This window comes from Odontesthes bonariensis, chromosome 3 (assembly GCF_027942865.1).
Source record: "Odontesthes bonariensis isolate fOdoBon6 chromosome 3, fOdoBon6.hap1, whole genome shotgun sequence".
NCBI lineage: Eukaryota > Metazoa > Chordata > Actinopteri > Atheriniformes > Atherinopsidae > Odontesthes > Odontesthes bonariensis.
This window is the reverse complement of record NC_134508.1, coordinates 28,401,797-28,419,420: the sequence shown is the minus strand read 5'-3', so window position 1 is coordinate 28,419,420 and position 17,624 is coordinate 28,401,797. Positions and strand designations below refer to the sequence as shown.

Sequence of the window (17,624 nt, the reverse complement as noted above, 5' to 3'; positions counted from 1 at the left end):
AATTTCACCAAAGGATTTCATCTTGTCCCCACAAAATCCTCCCTGAGCAGGGTGCAGCCATTTTAGATATTAACTTTTGTCAGTAGATTTAAGAAAATCTCACTCCAGCTTCATAAATTTAAGACTTTCTTTGTTGTTTTGTTGAGAGATATTCTAAACTATGTAACTAGAAACTCATTAATGCTGGGAAGTTTAACAGAAAGAACTGGGCAAATGCTAAGACACAGAAGGATGAAAACAAAAGTAACAACAAGGAGGAAGCAGTGGCAACACTTGACACATTACTAACGTGTGGCTTACCTTTGTACCAGGAGAGCCAGGGAAGCCTGGAGCTCCGGCGGGACCAACAGGACCCTACAGAGACAAAAACACAGTCTGTTAGCTCAGCTATTTGTCTCTTACACATACAGGTCAGACTCTGTGTGATGAACTGAGGGTGAAAAAAGAAACAGACACAGGCACTCCCAAGGATGTAAATGCAAATGATGAGAATTACATACACAACATTTAAAATGATACTTACGGGAGGACCAGCAGGACCAGACAAGCCATCATTTCCACGTGCTCCCTTGAACAGAAAAAACAATGAATTCAAAGGTCTTCGTTGGTGCAATGACCTAAAGAGCTACTCTGAAAAGGGCAATGAAAAACAAAAGGCTTTCAAAACCATCTGTTAAGAATTTCATGTGGGTTTAGTGTCCAGTTGAAAAAGATGGCACCTACAGCAGCTCCACTGGGTCCAGGACGTCCTCTCTCACCAGGCAAACCACGAGGTCCCTATGCAGGCAAAGGAGAGGAGAAAAACTTTTTAATTAACGTTCTTCTTACAAATGAATGGTTTGCAGTTGTTTTTTTATTATTTCTTTTAAGTGACGTTGTTGTGTGGTCACCAAATACACACCATTGGTCCATTTGCGCCACTCTCTCCGGGAGCACCAGATTCACCCTAAAAAGAAGGAAGATTCAGCTCTTACACAAGAAGTGTTGTGTCTAAATGCATTACAAATTGTGTATCCAAAGAAAAGTCTGACACATTGTTTGTGTATTTTTTCTGTATTCCTACCTTAGAACCCAAAGCACCAGTCTCTCCCTTTGTACCATCAAGACCTGGATAACCCTGAGGGTGATGAAACAGAGAGAGCACAGTCAGAAATCTCGGAATAATGACACTAACCTAATTGTATCAGAAATCATTAAGACAACAAACTCACTCTGTGTCCCTTGATGCCAGGCAGACCAGGAGTTCCTGGAAATCCACGAGCTCCCTGTGATGTAGAAGGAGGAAAGATGGAGATCAATACTCAGTAAGAGGAAAGAGGATGAAGCTGCGTCCTTTATTCAACATGATCGCATACTGTTTAAACAAAGATGCAGATTGCATGACATAAGATGCTCTCAACATACACAGTAATAGAAAAATAAATGGTCCAAACAGATTCGTTTTCCAGTTTATGCTTGGATATGGACCAAATGGAACCACAAGCTTGCTCTAATTCTTGGCTTTAGAAAGCTGGTGACATTGCAATCATTAAAGCAATTTCCAAATATGACCACTGTTTTTAAGATTTGTCACTTGTAACAGTTGTGTGGGCAAGTGGGATAGCTGTGTTGTATTTAACAGAAATACAGAAAGTGAAGATACACATTCTGTACTTGAAACAGAAAACATAGCAATACTGTGTCTCTGTTGTTATATTCATGAAATACAACATTTCTTTTATTTATTAACTGAAACTTTGTGAATGCACTTTTTGTTTTTTTCTTTACACAAGATTTAAAAAAAATACTTTTAGTTACACGAAAACACACTGATTTAACCAGCGGTTCGAGGAGAAACTAAACAAAGGCAAACAGTACGTCAAGCGAGGTTCCTGTTTCACAAATGACTCATTGCTTAAAATGAGGATGAGTTATAAAGGATCGGCAGATTGAAATAACTCACCTGAGGTCCAGAAGGTCCACGTTCACCTCCTTTGCCAGGTTTGCCAGCCTCACCCTAAAACAGAGACGGACAGAGATACGTATTACTTCCCTGTTTTTTGGGCAGCATTGCTTTCCAGATATTAAAAACAAACAAACAACAGAATAATAATGTTTAGTTAATGTAGTTTGACACAGAAGAAATGTAATTGTTCCTAGAATGGGCATTCCTCATATACAGCCTAATCATGTCTGCTGCCATCATGTGGACAAAGGTAGGAATTACATTTTAAACTTGATGACCCCATGTCAATAAATGAGCAATAAAAATCTGTTTCCTTACCGTAGATAAAAACAAGCTTCGTAAATCACTTAAACATGTGCTGTTCCACTCTATGTGTAAGGCTTATAAAGATTACTTCATATTTTCTTACTTCATTACTTCATATTTTCAAAAGTAAAAAAGACCTGTTTATAAGTTGTACATTTTGACATGCTAAAGAAAATTAGAAGTAATTGTTTTTGCTGTATTCCATGCAATAAAAAGTTTTATTTTCAATATTTAGATATTAGTTATCACTATGCACATTACTGATTTTCCTAGTGGTTTAAATGCCTAATTAGATTAACACACTTTGGTTCAATTTAAAGAATTGTGTGAGTCGTCTTAGAAAACATGCAAGACAAAAACAGCCATAACAGGGGTAATATTGTCCAAACTTAGATTTATACTTTACTTTAAACTCAAAACAAATAAAATAAAACTTTGAAATAACTATCAAGTAATGTAAAGACACATGCAGTATTTGTGTGAATATACAAAATAATGTTTTGTAGGCCTTGGGCTATAATTATGCACTGAACAGCTGTTTTTCAGTTAGTGAAGTCCCAAAAACTACAAGAAAGGCAGAAGTTTGTCTTTGCTGTTTGTGATCAGTTCACATTAACTTTAAGCCTTCTGAGATGCTGTCATTGATTCAGTCACAAAAGGCCAACGATACGCAACAACACACTAAATGAGCTCACTATCAAACAGCCTTGTCAGAGTTCCTGCAAAGTAAATGGGATATAACATTGTAAAAAATATGCAACAGTCCCACTTACATCTTCTCCAGGTTTTCCAGGAGAACCAGATGGGCCACGGGGACCCAAGGGGCCCTGTAAATAACAGAGGAAACAAGCAAAGGTGAGCCAGAGTTTCCATTCATAATCAATAGAGGGTAACAGCAGTTTTATCTCCTTATTCTCAGGGGCAACTCCTGCTGGCCTATTCTCTCTGATAAGCCCTGACAGAAAAAGAAGGAGTCCAATGAGACACCCTTGAACATGTGACCTTGATAACCATCTGACCTGTGTATGTGTTAAACTCAAGGTGGCACAGGGGTGTGGGGTTCCATCACAGCAAAAAGCTTCCCAGTGTGAATCTCGGCTGGGGCCTTTCTGTGTAGAGTTTGCATGATCTCCCTATGCCTGCGCTGGTTTTCTCTGGATACTCTAGTTTACTCCCACAGTCCAAAAACAAGCATGTTGGGTTAACTGGGAATTCTAAATTGAGTGTAGGTGTTGTTTGTCACTATGTCAGAAAAGCCCTGTGGTGAACTGTTGACCTATACAGGGTACACCCTGCCCCTCATTCTGTGACGGCTGGGATGAGCTCCAGCCCCTGCAGTGACAGTGACCAGGATGACGTGGGCATAGTAATGATGTTTACTGCTGCATTAATCAAATATATCTACAGCTCACATTAATCAATATCTATTTCCTTGAATCATTTTAGGAATCTGCACATTTTTGCACAAATTTGCACTCAAATGAATGAATCTTTTTTTTTATCTCATTAGATGTAAAAACATTTCTAAACAAGAATATCAAGTCAATTATTTTTTTTACTATTTTTTTATTTATATTTCAGTGAGAAGGGAGCTGAGTCAGCAGGTTTTCTAGGAAAGATGAGGAAGAAAATAAGATCTGTAAAAAAATTCCAGTCTCTATTGTTTCTTGACGTTCTTAGTTCAGGTATGTTGATAAATATGTTCTTTGACTGTTGCTCTGTGTAAAAAGATTAATCTCTTTGTTATTCTGTCCTAACCGAGAAGGGAAACAAAACAACAAATAACTTTATGTTGAATTACACCAATAATATGAGGGATTCTATATTTTCTTCATATCTATATATTTTCTCTCTGTAATTTGTGTTTTTTCTATTATTAAGCTAATAGAAACAGCAGGTAAAACTCTCTGCTCAGTCTTTCTCAAGACACTTTTAGCTTTTGAGTCATTCTGCCAAAGCTTGCCAAAATAGTCACCCCTGAAATGATTTTCTGGAACTAAGTTTGATTTTAATCGCACCTAATGATGTACTGGCACAATTTAAAAGTAAAAGACATCTCAGATACTCTGTCAAATGATCTGAACTCCACATAAGCAGATTAGCACAGCAGGGGGTAAGCCTGGTGCTGTCTACCTGCTGAGGGAACAGGGAGAAAAGTCTGATTTCAGTAAGCTTTGGGAGGGATGAGGTCTTGGGAAGGGGAGAAAGGAAGGAAGGAAAAAAAAAAGAGGGGAAAATAACTTTGTAAAAAAGCCCTGCTTTCCACAATTAAATGACAGATTTAAGTCTCCGATTTTGAGTTTGAGAGACAAGAAATTAAGGACTGACTGAAGGGGGCTGGGGATGCTGAAATAGAAGCAACTGGTTTGTAAACGGGATAAGTACATAGCAGTTTGTCACTGGCAGAGAAATTCAGTTTTTTATATACATAAAGTTAGCAGTACCAAGAGTTTCAACATTACCATGAAATACAGCATAACATAAATTCCTTTCGTTTCAAATTCCAGGATTTCAAAAATCCTTCAAAGATCTGAAACTGAAATAAAGAAAACCCAAAGAGATTATGAGAGGGGCCAGTGGGAAAGTGCTAAAACAAGTACAGCTAGCCAGGTAAAGGAAAAGTACAGTGGTGAATACTTACAGATTGTCCGGGCTCTCCAGGCTCTCCTGGGTTGCCTTGGAAACCTTGTGGGCCCTGAGATGTGGAGAAAAGAGAGAGTTGGTCTGATGAGAAATGTGTTTTATTCACCAGTGGATTTGGCAAAAGCTGAAACTATTTTCTATTGGGTAATAACTTGTATGACAGAAACACTTGTTTCACCTTCCAAAACATTCATTTTGAGCTTTTTTTATTCAGGTTTTTGATAATAAATTATCATTAGGTTTCAAACAGGGATATCATGAAATGTTGTTCTATACTTTTTATGATAATTTATATACCAAACAAATAATGAAAGCACAAAAAATATTATCAGGTCGATTCATATTTATTAGAAAAGTTAGTTTTTGCCCTTGGTCACAGGTATAATGACAGCAGATAAAGAGGTACAAATACCCTGAACAGGCTACATATTACATAATTATTTGTCAATTTACTATCTAGAGTACACAGTCAGGCAAAAAAATGCAATCATTAAAAGCATCTCTACAGCAGATGCCAAGTAATCCTTTATTTTAATAGTCTATTATGTTTTGGGATCCTATGTAAAACTGGCAAATGTGTCTAAATAGAAAACATATATCTAAATGGGCTTATCAGTGTGATAAACCCATCAAGTAGAGGCAGGTCAGGTGACATTACCCACAACTCAGAAGCGTTATACTGCTGCCTGCAAGGACGTGCAAAAAGAGCTACAGGTAGGTAGTAGTTGAAGGTTGGAGCGGAAAAAGGAAGGGTGTGGTGTATGTGGGGCGTAAGCCCAGTAGGCAGCATGAAAGACAAATAGTCTGGTGTTCTATAGTATGTCTGGGTTGTGGCACAGGAAATAGCCCTGGAGCCGGCAGCTGGGAGACAAAAGTATTCTTTGAGTGCCAGAAAACAGGAGACACTGTCATTTAAGTGAGGGCTGAGTATAAACATTTATCTCTGATAACCTTTGATATGCAATCCTACCAGATGGTTGCAAAGTTAGAGGTCAAATGGGGGTTTATATTTCTATTTAATACACTAGAGGAGTATGTGATGTGTACACTGCAACAAGCACTTTACAATTAAGAGATTTAACAATGGATGTTCTGTGTGTGAACAAATACAGGATCACGTCTACAGTTGCTCAAGAGTATGTTGTTTTGGAAGTACAGGAAGTACTTACAGGTGATCCGTTGGGGCCAGGTGGTCCTCTAGGTCCCATAGGGCCCTAAGGGAAAGACAACAAACCAAGACACAATTTCAGGATGACAGATAACCCCATCCTTCACAATGAAAAGTGCATAAACACATAAATGGCTCTAGAGTACAATTAGATTTTATATTGCAGTTCTGTTTAAGTGTCTTATGGGGAATGCCTGCACAGCTATCCCCTTGAATTGAGTCAGAAGCAATAAAAATATCACCTGCTTTGCCCCGAAGCTACATAATACTCAACAGGTCTACTTGTCAAAATCGTAAATCTTCAGAAATTCCTCAGTGGCATTCAGACCTTCTCTTCCTTCTAATGCTTCTTTTCATTTTTTTTCAACACTTCCTCATATCCTCTTTTAGTGTTTTTGTGCTTTTCTATGTCATCAATTGTGACGTCTTACTCTCATAAGTGAGGTAGCAAATGCTACATAACTTCCTGCACTCTTATTTGATGAGAAAAAGAAAAGAATAATGTTCTTTTGTTTGGTGTAAGAAAAAAATTCCATAAGGATTTCAGGTCTCAACTCACACACACTCAAAGGAAATCAACTGTAAAAAGAAGGGCGGGGTGCAGTAAGCTTGTGTCAATAAAGTTTCCAAGATTTCAAGGCCTTCTTCTTTAAAAAAAATAAAATAAAATCTTGATTGGGATTGCTCATGACAGCTGTTCTCTTGGATAGAAAACATATCCCTTTCATTAGTCTTGTTTTTAATAAACCCTCGTTCAAAATTCAGGGAATGAAGCCAAAGAGAATGTCACAGTGCAGCGCAGTGGTCCTCTGAAGCGAATGAAAGTCACCTTTCAGTGTGTGTTGAAAGCCTTCACCACAGTGGACAGAAACTTATCAATGGGGCTCTATATGTTCAGGACATTTAAATGTGTATTTGAGGTACTGTGCGTGCACTTTTCAGAAAGAGCGCTGTTAGACGGTTATATATGTATGTGTAGAATATAATATAGGAGTACTGTGTAAGTGCTTCGGGGTTTATAAGCTTGACTTGTGATCTAACTTTACTCCAGCTCAGCTGCTCTCCCCCATGAAGCTGGAAACTGCCAAAGTAAACGTGGGCTGGCTTCACAGGCACCCAATATTGTGGTAAGCTCTCAGACAGACATGTGGTGGGACCATCAGTAGGAGTAAAGTCACACCGACTGATGCTAACCGTGGGGATCTGATCGACTCCAGTCGCCCCCTCTCCTACCCTCCTGACGTCTCAAACGTCTGCTGGGCTGAAACAGTGCCAAACTGTTCTGTGGCTCTTTAAATAGCTCTCAGTATGCTCCTCACTTCACTGCAGGCAGGCTGCCATGCCAGCTAACCCACAGCAGCAGCAGTTTTTTGTGAGCTTGAAATATGATGACGATCAGTAGCTGTTTCCTTGGTTTATAGAACGATCCCCCTGTTCTCCATGTGAAGTGTTTCGTTTCCATCAGGACTCAAGACTTTGAGTTGTCCTTTCACCATTCCTGGATAAAAATACTTCCTTTTACCCTTTAACCTCATCCCAACACCATTTATAAAAAACTGGAAAACACGTCGCTAATGCGAAGAATCACTGTCTTTGTTGTTTCTCTCAGTCCTTGATGAGTTTAAATCCTGCATGGAGAATGATGATGGTGTGTCCATCTCAACCATGTATTACTTCACTTGTTCCTGTAGGGATGTTAATTATGTTCCTCCAAGATGGTGTGAGTTCAGATCAAAGGCAAAGAAGAGGGTGCGGAGCAGATTCTGGCCATTGCAGGTTTTTAGCCCGGGTCCACAAGCAGGGAAGACTTTCTTAGCCTTTCTCAGCACATGTTTCCAAATGCGTAGCATCTTTGCAGATTCAGCTCATCTGACTGTAAAAAAGAATATGGCAGTAGCTGCAGGTCTCATCATGGCTTGCTCACCATTGGTCCTTGCATCACACCCATCTGTGCACCGCCGGCTTTCTCGTCAAAACCCCCCGCCATCTGAGCAGCAAAGTTCTGAAACAGACAAAAGATAACAAATCAGTAGGATGCTTATGATAAATAAATAAATAAAAAAATCACATCCCATTGAAATTAAGCTTTCAGTCCCTCATAATCTAATAATTTATCCAGGCAATAAATGTGTTGTCATTAAATTGAAGGATGCAGGGTCATTTTGGCAGCTGTGAAAATCAGGTCTTAATGGATTGTCTGCAGCAGATTGTATCATGTGAATCCTGATACAGACAGAGGAGAGACAGAGGGCATGTGAATGGTTTTCACAAAGACACCTCTTGCTCCACTCCCTAGAAAAAGGCCCGTTCTCTTTCCTTCCTCAGGTCTCACATACCACCTCCTGCCCTTCCACCCCTCTCTCCCTCCCATGAATCCAACTCCTCCATTCTCCTGCAAAGAATGAGAGGCATTCTATCTATTCTTTCTCTGCATGGATGCTGATGTCTCTCTGGCCCCTCTCCCCACTGACGGTTTCAGACAAATCTTTTGTGTTCTTGGAATATCTCTTTGCTCAATTTTACCCCTGTCTCTGGCTATTCCAGCCAGTCACACCCACTCTTTGCCTTAAATTGGTGTCAGCTCATTCAATGCAAACCCACCACCCCTGGCAGTCATGCGATACTTACTCCACCAAGGCCAGGGGGTCCATTTGGTCCTGGAGGTCCAGGGGGGCCGGGATTTCCAGGGGTGCCAGGCTCACCATCTCTGCCGCGGGGACCATGACCTCCCTGAAATAAATGCATAAAATAAAAATACATTTTTGAATGCAAACAAAAAGGACAAGAATATGTTTTAAAACTGTGTGATTAACAGATTTTTAATGGCTTATGGCAAATAAATCAATTATCTCTTAATTAACTTAAAAACAATTATATAATTAACTATCCAAAATAGAAAAATATTCAATCTAAGAACCTCAATACATTAAACTTTCTGTCATTTAACTGATAAAAAAGACCAGTAACAACAAGATATTTATTGTTATATTGCTGCATTCTGATGCATAAAAACCTTTGACTACTACACCACTAATTCTAAATTAAATGCAGATACAAATTTGTTCAAGAAAGCCTGGGATAATGATTGTTATGATTCAGCATTTATTAATTTCAGGCCAGAGTGCAAATCTTTGTGCTTAGGAACACTGTATAAATCATTACATAGTTACTGGCAGACAAAACACTACCAGATAGTGTTTGTCAGCTACTGTTGACAGTAGCCTGAAGCTCATTTGAGCTGTCTCCAAAGTGTACTGACAGTCTCACATGAGAGATGCTGGCTTCAACCTGTCCTGCTGACATCATAAAGTGAGCCATCAATACAGAAACATGTCATTTTAACCTGAAATTTAAAGGATAAAAAACATTTTAAATTGCCAAAGAGTACAAAATGCTTTGTTTCTGTAACAGGTTGTAGACCATGCTGAAGACTTATCAAGCCAACTCAGACTACCTCACATACTTCTGTGCGTGTAGTGACAAATTACCCTGAAAGCAGATCCAAAACAAAGAATGTGTTGAACACTTAGCAGGCTGTTTCTGTCTCTGTTAGCCAAAACCAAATCCACCTCTTGTTTAAATCTGCATAAACAAGATACCTACATGACATAAACTTCTCGCCTGCAGCTGCTATCACATCCTTGCTGTTGCATTAAGGAGACAATCAAAGCCTGGCGAATTCAGCAATGCTAATTTCCCGTACTGTGTGAGTGTGAGGCCTCTGAGAAAAGCCGAGGTTTACATAATGAGTCTCCGACAATCTCACATCTGTTAAACAACCCAGACCACACAGCCAAATGGAAAGGACAAATGACTAGTTAGACTGAGTTGCTCAATGAAAGACTACTATTCTCCAAACCTGCAAGCTAAAACACATCCCCCAACCCACCCTCCAGGACCCACAGCTTTCTGATTCAAGAGGACATACTGTACTTGTTAACAGAGCAGAGTGTGGCTCTAGTTTTTAAGATTCAGTGGGAAAAAAAATGTTTTTAAAAGGAGGGTTTGGGTATTTTTCTTATTTCAGCTTATATCAAACGAACCCTCTCTCCTTTCTCTCCTCTTGGTCCACGGGATCCTTGCTCTCCTGGTGGGCCCTGAGTGAACAAAAAATGGTGAAGCAGTCAGTAAGTTCAGGTGTTATTTTTGTACAAACTCTGCTACTGCTCTGTTATGTCAGTCTCTTGTTCCAGTCACAGCAACTGGCAGTTAAATCAAATGCTTACATGGCCCTCTCTCTATCATACAGGTTGTAAAGAGTCTTTACAACAGCAAAGTTGTGAAAACCTCCTAAAGAAAAGACATTAAGTAAAAAAAAACATAAATGCACAAATAGGTGCATACCGTTGGGCCCTGTGGTCCTCTTGGTCCTATAATCTGGAAAAGAAAATGGAAAAAAAAAAACACATGTCATTTATATTGTTTAAAAAACTCTCATTAATCTCAAGGCATCTCCTAAAGCTTGGTTAAGGGAAACATTATCTTTCTCCTATCACAAGAGACTTGTTAATTGCTAATCTCTTCGGGGAAAGCATTACGAGACACATACAGTAAACAATGCCCTCTTATTTCCTGCCATGAACTTGTGCTCCCTCAGAAGGGTAAAGCATTTCCAGGTGCAGCGCAGCAGCAGCAGGAAGTTTACTCTCTCTGTTGCTCGACGATGGCCTGTGAGGATCTTTATGGGGGACTGTATGTAGGGCTTATTGTGCTTGGCTGTCTGGGCTTAATGAGCCTCACTATTCCTTGTCTCTCTAACTTTTGCTTCTTTTTGGAAGCCAGCGGTGTTGATGCTTTCAGTTCATTCTTCTCTTGATACTGTGTTTACAACAAAATTAAAATTTTTGTCATTTAAACAGCCAGAGATAATACTGTATGTTCGGGATTAGTTTATTACTAACAAAACATATGAATACCTTATAAAATAGGACACACTGAAGAGGTTATGTAGAGATAATTTTCTATTACTATATTAACTTGTGAATTGCATTACTTGGGTAACATTTTCTGTGCACAATGGTAACTTCTATATTGTGTATCTTTATATTTCAGTATTTCCTGTTCCCAAATACTTCCTCATCCACTAGCTATCCATTAGGGTTTTATTCTTACTGTTCCTGTGAGCTCTTAAACTCCCGAAGACAGCTAACAAACAAGCTTTTCCAAATCAAAAGTTATATTCTACCTCTGTGTCTTGTCAACTTACATTTGTAATGTCTCCTGGTTCGCCCTTCTGGCCCTGTCAAAGGGAAATTAGATAAGAAAGAAAAAATAATAAGCTGGTAAGAACATTTCTTTTTATTCCTTGTGTTTCCCCAATTGCATTTTAAACTCTACACCTACAAACACCATTTAATGAACAGTTTTGATAAAAAATGTGCAATCTTATCAGCAAACTGTTCACAGCAAAAGGTTGAACGTAAGTATCCCCTTCAGTGCTACTGAACACACAAATATTACATACAATGTAAACAGGAAATGACTATTATCAATCACACAAAGCTCTTTCAAATCAAAGACTCATCCAAATCCATAAAGTACAGGGCCCTCTCGCAGCCATGATAAGAGTCGGGGACAGACCCACTGATAATTGCAAGGGAGCCTTAGTGACAGACATAAATAGTTTTAATATCTTAAGTGTCTCACCTTAGCTCCAGGTACTCCTGTTAGGTGTTTGTGCAGGACAGAGATGGAAACAGATCAGTCAGTGAACAGATCACACAAAAACAATCCACGTGGGTTACACAATATTTCCCAAAAGTAAATAAAGTATACTTGTGCTGTGAAGAGGTTGAAATTTCACAGACTATAACTATGTCAAAGACCACCACCAAATCATGCCGTTGGTACAGAAAAAGCCCATTAGGATTGTATGGTTGACTCGCCATCTCACAGACAGAGCTCAAAGCAGAAGCAAAGCAGCAGCAGATAAAAGGATATGGCAGAAAGCAAAGGCAAAGCAGTAGCCTGTGCTGAGCTCGTGTTTCTAGTCACATTAAACTTCATATGCTGCCAGGCAGAGCTACATGTTAGTGTTCTTAGTTCATTGTTACTGTATTGCAACTCAAAACAAGTTAGTATTCATGAGCCATGTGAGCAATATTAATACATTCATGTAAGCATTCTTTAAAATAGGGCCAGGTATCGTTTTTACGTTCAGAAAGAGTTTTTTGTCAACATTTTTCTTTGATCAAAAAAGGAATCTTCTCAAATGTCAATTGTTGTCTCAATACAGATTGGAAATATGATAAGTTTAAAAGTGGAACAATGTTGATTTGAATCAGAAAGTGTCTGATCAAAAACAATCAAACAAGATTATAAATCTGACTTTGTAACACTTGAAAGTATTGGATAGACATAGACAGGTTACTTTTAAGTAAGTATAAAAAATTTGCCTAAGTTTGATAGCCAGCCCTATTTGTGCGCTGTTGATAAATGATTCTGTGCATTTAACTCCTTACAAAGCACTTCATTATGCCTAGAAATTGGTACATCATAAAAAAGTTAAATCAACAAGCATGCATTGCAAACAGTGACACCTCTGATTTCAGTGATGCTCCTCAGCCTATTTTATTTACATTTCCAGAGCTGACTACCAGGGTTTGAATATTGGGGCCTTTGTTTATCAGGAAGCCATGGCACTTTAAAAACTGGTGAATAGCCTCCTTCAAGTAGTCTGGACTCTCAGAAGAGAGTCGGGGTATTTTCTTGCCATCAGATCTGCAGAAATCCACAGAGAGGATATAGAGTAGAAATGTGAAGCCGTGTCTGCTTGACTGAGGTATTTCCTTAATGACTCCCACATGTTTTCATGATACTCAGGGAAAGAGAGAGTATTCAAACAAGATGGGGCCAAGGTGCGCCAGCTATGGAAAAATGGCGGTAAGGTTAGCATTATGCTGAAATCTCGTCAGATGTGTCACTGTTGTTGTGCATTTCTTTTCATTTGTTTGCTTTGGGGACAGAAAACTATTCAAATCAAAGGCTGACAGAACTTAAACAGCATCTTGTCAATATTTGATAAATGGAATATTGCCCATGTTGTTTTCTCCCCCAAATAAACAATATGATCATGTACGGTAATTTATTTATGAGAGATTTGAGATAAATAAATTACAACCCATGGGTGGAGGCTGGTCAGCAGCGCAGACGGGGCAACACTCTCCAAATGGGATTTCAGGTTTGGGGCAGTCTTTTAGCTCCTCGCAGACAATATCATCACACAGGACAGTTCCAGTGTCACACACACAGATGCGACAAGGCTCTGGCTTCCATACGTCCTTGTCGCTATAACGCTGTCCATCTTGTAAACAGCTAAAAGCATCCTCTGTGTGTGAGATCACAGTGATGGATACACAAAGGTCCGGCAGTTTGTGAAAGAAAAAGGAGATTAAGTATCAGATGTGAAAATCAGTCACTTAAACAATTTGTATTCACCACAAAACTTTTGAGATATGAAGCGAACTAGTCATTGTTTTTTCCTCAGCTGAGAAACACACATGGAACCAAGGCTCCACAGATACAATTCAAAGAGCCGAAATACAAACATTTTCAAAGATAGCTTACTTAGTAAAAATCCTATTGGATACCTCACTGGACCGGTTGGGATAACTGTGCCACAGTTGATCTCAAACAGGGCAGATAACCTGGGATAAAAATCTGCATGTGCACCTTTACAGTTAGTGCTGCTACTGAGTACTGATTTGTGCCACTGTGTGCTGATTCATTTAGCCATTTATTAGGGCTAAGGCACATCCACATAAAGGCACCATTTAAACATTTAAATGATTAGTCAACTGAATTACTCTTAAATGATTTGTAATAATAATATTATTTTCATCCAGACAGACAGTTTAACAGATAGAAATTCAAGCTTACTATTAGGAACAATATTAAAAATGGTCAAATTTGAATGGTTGCACAGGCAAATGTGTGCCATTTTTGTTTGAAAAAAGGTTTTAATATTTTTACAAATAGTTTTAATTTATGCAGCTCTTGTCTTCTAAAAATGCATCCCCCTTGTTTCCAAAGTCTACTCCACCAATACATGCCAATATTGGTAATTGGATTCATACATGCAACCTCTAACATGGACACAGGGTGGCAGTGTAACATCACAGAACCAAAGTCAAACTGAGCGAGACCTGCGAGAACCTCTAAACACTTCACAGGGACTGTACACCTTACGCAAAAATTCTTCAACAAGTTAAATGTATGGCTTGTTTACATTGTGGGAGACACTCCAATTTAGTGCTCAGGGGACAAACTTTGCATTTAGTAACTATTTTTTTTCTTAGTTCACAGCCTGGCAAAGAGCGTGTAACATGATGGAGGTGGGTCTTGATTGAAAGCAGCTACTGTACACGGTCTAAATAACATCACTCAAGAAAATCTAGCAATTGACATACATGTAATTAGCAATATCTATGTTTAGTTTCCAGTCTGGAAGAGACTGGCAGAAACAGGGGGGCCAAACACCTGCTGAAAGGAACGCTTTGATTGAAGTCGATGAACCTGTGCAGACGGGTGAGAGAGGTTGACGCAGCAAAAGAAAAAGCCTTAGGGTACGGACCACTGAGAGGCTGAGAGGAGAAGGTGCAAGCACAGTAGCTATATTTACCTTTGAGTACTGCTTAAGTCTATGTAACCTAACGGACCTCAGCACCAATGAATGGGGTCTTTCTAGAAAGGGACAGAGAGGACAATTCACAAACTATTGCCTTATATAAACACGGGGTGCATTTCAAACCCCATCTGGAGACCATAGCTGTGTCAGATGCCAGTTCAAACACGTTAGAGAGAAGAAAATGGTAAGCCTTCATGTGCATACCCGGCTGTTTTGATGATTAATTTTACAGGCCTGGAAGTTCTATCAAATGCCTGCACCTGTTTTTTCACTGACTGAGATATGAACAATTATCCTGATATGGAATATTCTAGGACAAGGTCTCCTCTATCTACTTGAGAACTGATGGACAGCTGACTTTTCGTCACTGGGGATAATTTGAAAGTCTCCTCTTCTGAGAGTTGGCAACCATGCTGTTTTCCAGGGGAGATAAATGAACACGTAAAGGAATCCCAGGTGTACAAAGCAGACATTAAAGCCTAATCTTTTCTCAGTTTTAGTAACTTTTTGGCTTTGATCCCGCTGTGCTCCTGCATGGTTACTATTATCTGTGGACTTATGACCTACATGATCAGAGTGATCAAGAACTTTCTCCCCTATCACTGACTCCAGGCCAGTATGACTAGTGTGCTGAGGTCACAATCAAACCTCTTAACTACTCCAGTGTCTCCCCCCAGAAATTCCTCCTGCAGTTAGGAAAGGAGGGCTTGCATTATATCCAGGGACCTATGTCTCTGAAAGGGTAACCTGACACTCTAAATTGCTTTAGCACAAATATTCTCCCCCTTTTTCTCTTTGCTCTGAGAAAGCACACCTTTTCTTTGCTTTAAAAGCTTAGTAGTCTTGATTTGTGCAGTGAAAAGACATTGTGTCTCAGAACTACAGACAAAGTCTCTGTCTTATATTTTTCCAATCACCTCTCTTCCTCCCTGGCTCCGTCTCTCTCTGGACTAACTGTCAGAGCTTATGGGTAATCTTCCAAGCAGATGGAAATGCTGAAATCATATGGAACATTATTTCTGGCCGATTGTTGCCTCAAAAATGTGTCTCGTGGGTGCTAAAATTAATAAAAATGACAAAGAATACCTCTCCAGTTTTACTCAAAAGAAGAGAAACTAAAAAGTCTTTAGGTTTGAAAAAAGATAAACAAATGATAGGCTTTTTAATGATAAGCAAATGAAAATGAGCACTTTGAATGTGTTTTTTAAAGGATATTTCTGTGATTCGTCCAACTTTTTGCCTTAACAAGCCAGGATTTGCCTGGATGCCCTCTGACAGCGATGGAATGTGAACACTTTTCACTAAAGGCCCTTGAGCCCGACCACCTTTCCCTTTTTATGTATCCCCTCCCCCTTTCCTCCTCTATACTAAGTGAATCTGCCTAGTCTGTCCAAGCCCCTAAAACACCCACAGGTGTCAGGCAGGTCAGCTTTAAGAAAGACAGGGGAGGTAGGTAATGGAAAGAACAGTTGCAGAGAATTAAAATATCTATCTTGTGTTTTTTTTTTTCTGTTTTATTACTATTATTATTATAACAACACGTAACTGCGTTAAGTTAAACGGGAATACATAACAAAATAAAATGAATGTAAAATAACTCCACAGAGCCCAGCAGATACTCCAGATACTTCGAGATACTATTTCGCGTAAACGTCCAAAAGCTCTCCATCCATTTATTCAGTCTTATGCGCACTCAAGATTAGAAAAAAAATAATTAGATCATACCTTGCACCTATAGAATTATCATTACCCTTAGCAGAGCGAAGGCTCACAGCTGCTTGTTAGTCCTACAACTTTTTTTTATAGATCAATGCAATCAAATGATCGTAAACTCTGTGCGTAAAAGTTGCTACAGGTGATCAAGTCTACCCCAATTCAAAACCTCTTTTTCAAGTTCAGATACACTGCGCTACGATAAACATCGGAGAAATTGACCATGTGAAAACTTCTCTGTTTGCACTTTGAAATCATGTTAAATTTTCTTCATCAGAGCAACAAAACTGTCACTTACGGTCTTGATCCTGCTGACATCTCACAACGGCTAATAGATACACTTGGGTTGCTACAAGTAGCAATACAGTCCTGGAATCCATAAAGCTGAACATGTCTAAATATTAGACATGCAGGGTCCCTATGAGAGAAAGAAGGGTACGAGGGGAGCAAAGGCTTCTCTCAGTATTTTGTGTTTTGTGTCCCCGGTTACAAAAGACGGACCATTCGATATTCACTCTTCCCAAAAGACCGATGGGGGAATCCAGCGGCAGGACCCGGACCTGCAGCAGAAACTCAGCACCGACCACTTCAGGCCAGAAGCTGTAGTTTTATGTCCCCGTTGCCTTCAATGAATCCTCGTATATTCCCAAATATCAGTCCGGCCCCTTACCCCCTGTCAGGTTGAAACCTGAGCCCCAGTTTCCCTCCCATTCAGTCTCCCAGGTTCCATTATTCCAACCTCAGACCACTCCTTTCTCCACGTGCTGAAGTGAGCCCAAAAAAGACTGAAACTTTTTTGTCCTCCCTAATTTCAGAGTCCGTCCCCTCTCACCCCCACCATCTTCAACGACAGCATAGCGATCAGAAAACCTGTATACGCTAAAAGATGTGAACATTAAACTGCAAAACTAGTCATTACAACACAATAACTTTTTAAATAACCTGTCTGCTACAGGCCTATATTGAAAATGTTTTTCATAATTGCACATATGAAAAATATTGTTGTTTGTGTTTCAGAACGCAGTACAACACATGACACAGTAATTATTAAGGCCTCGTCTTATCAACAGAGAACGTCACACAAAAGGCATTCTGAAATACAATAAACCATCTAAAATGATAAATTCACTTACATGGTAATATCAGATCTGCGTCTGAAACATTGAACACACAAGGAATTATGATGAAGCCAAATAGTCTCAGAATTCCCAAAACCTTAAATT

At 39.3% G+C, this 17,624-nt stretch overlaps 1 protein-coding gene across 2 annotated transcripts in view; it reads right to left on the bottom strand.

Annotated features, from left to right (window-relative positions):
* col2a1b (collagen, type II, alpha 1b) overlaps positions 1 to 17,014 on the bottom strand; it is a 47,024-nt gene extending 30,010 nt beyond the window's left edge. The window contains exons 1-18 of one of the 2 annotated variants that reach the window (XM_075461409.1): positions 16,700 to 17,014; positions 13,183 to 13,389; positions 11,709 to 11,725; positions 11,269 to 11,301; positions 10,407 to 10,439; positions 10,106 to 10,159; positions 8,691 to 8,792; positions 7,987 to 8,064; positions 6,064 to 6,108; positions 4,893 to 4,946; positions 3,025 to 3,078; positions 1,943 to 1,996; positions 1,212 to 1,265; positions 1,064 to 1,117; positions 902 to 946; positions 724 to 777; positions 524 to 568; positions 301 to 354 (exon numbers count right to left, since the gene is read on the bottom strand). In XM_075461409.1, coding sequence (XP_075317524.1) covers positions 301 to 354; positions 524 to 568; positions 724 to 777; positions 902 to 946; positions 1,064 to 1,117; positions 1,212 to 1,265; positions 1,943 to 1,996; positions 3,025 to 3,078; positions 4,893 to 4,946; positions 6,064 to 6,108; positions 7,987 to 8,064; positions 8,691 to 8,792; positions 10,106 to 10,159; positions 10,407 to 10,439; positions 11,269 to 11,301; positions 11,709 to 11,725; positions 13,183 to 13,389; positions 16,700 to 16,793 — 1,131 coding nt within the window. In that variant the 5' untranslated portion in view covers positions 16,794 to 17,014. The remainder of the gene's footprint in view (positions 1 to 300; positions 355 to 523; positions 569 to 723; positions 778 to 901; positions 947 to 1,063; positions 1,118 to 1,211; positions 1,266 to 1,942; positions 1,997 to 3,024; positions 3,079 to 4,892; positions 4,947 to 6,063; positions 6,109 to 7,986; positions 8,065 to 8,690; positions 8,793 to 10,105; positions 10,160 to 10,406; positions 10,440 to 11,268; positions 11,302 to 11,708; positions 11,726 to 13,182; positions 13,390 to 16,699) is intronic. The other variant, XM_075461410.1, reaches the window with a different exon arrangement.
* Positions 17,015 to 17,624: the final 610 nt, after the last annotated feature.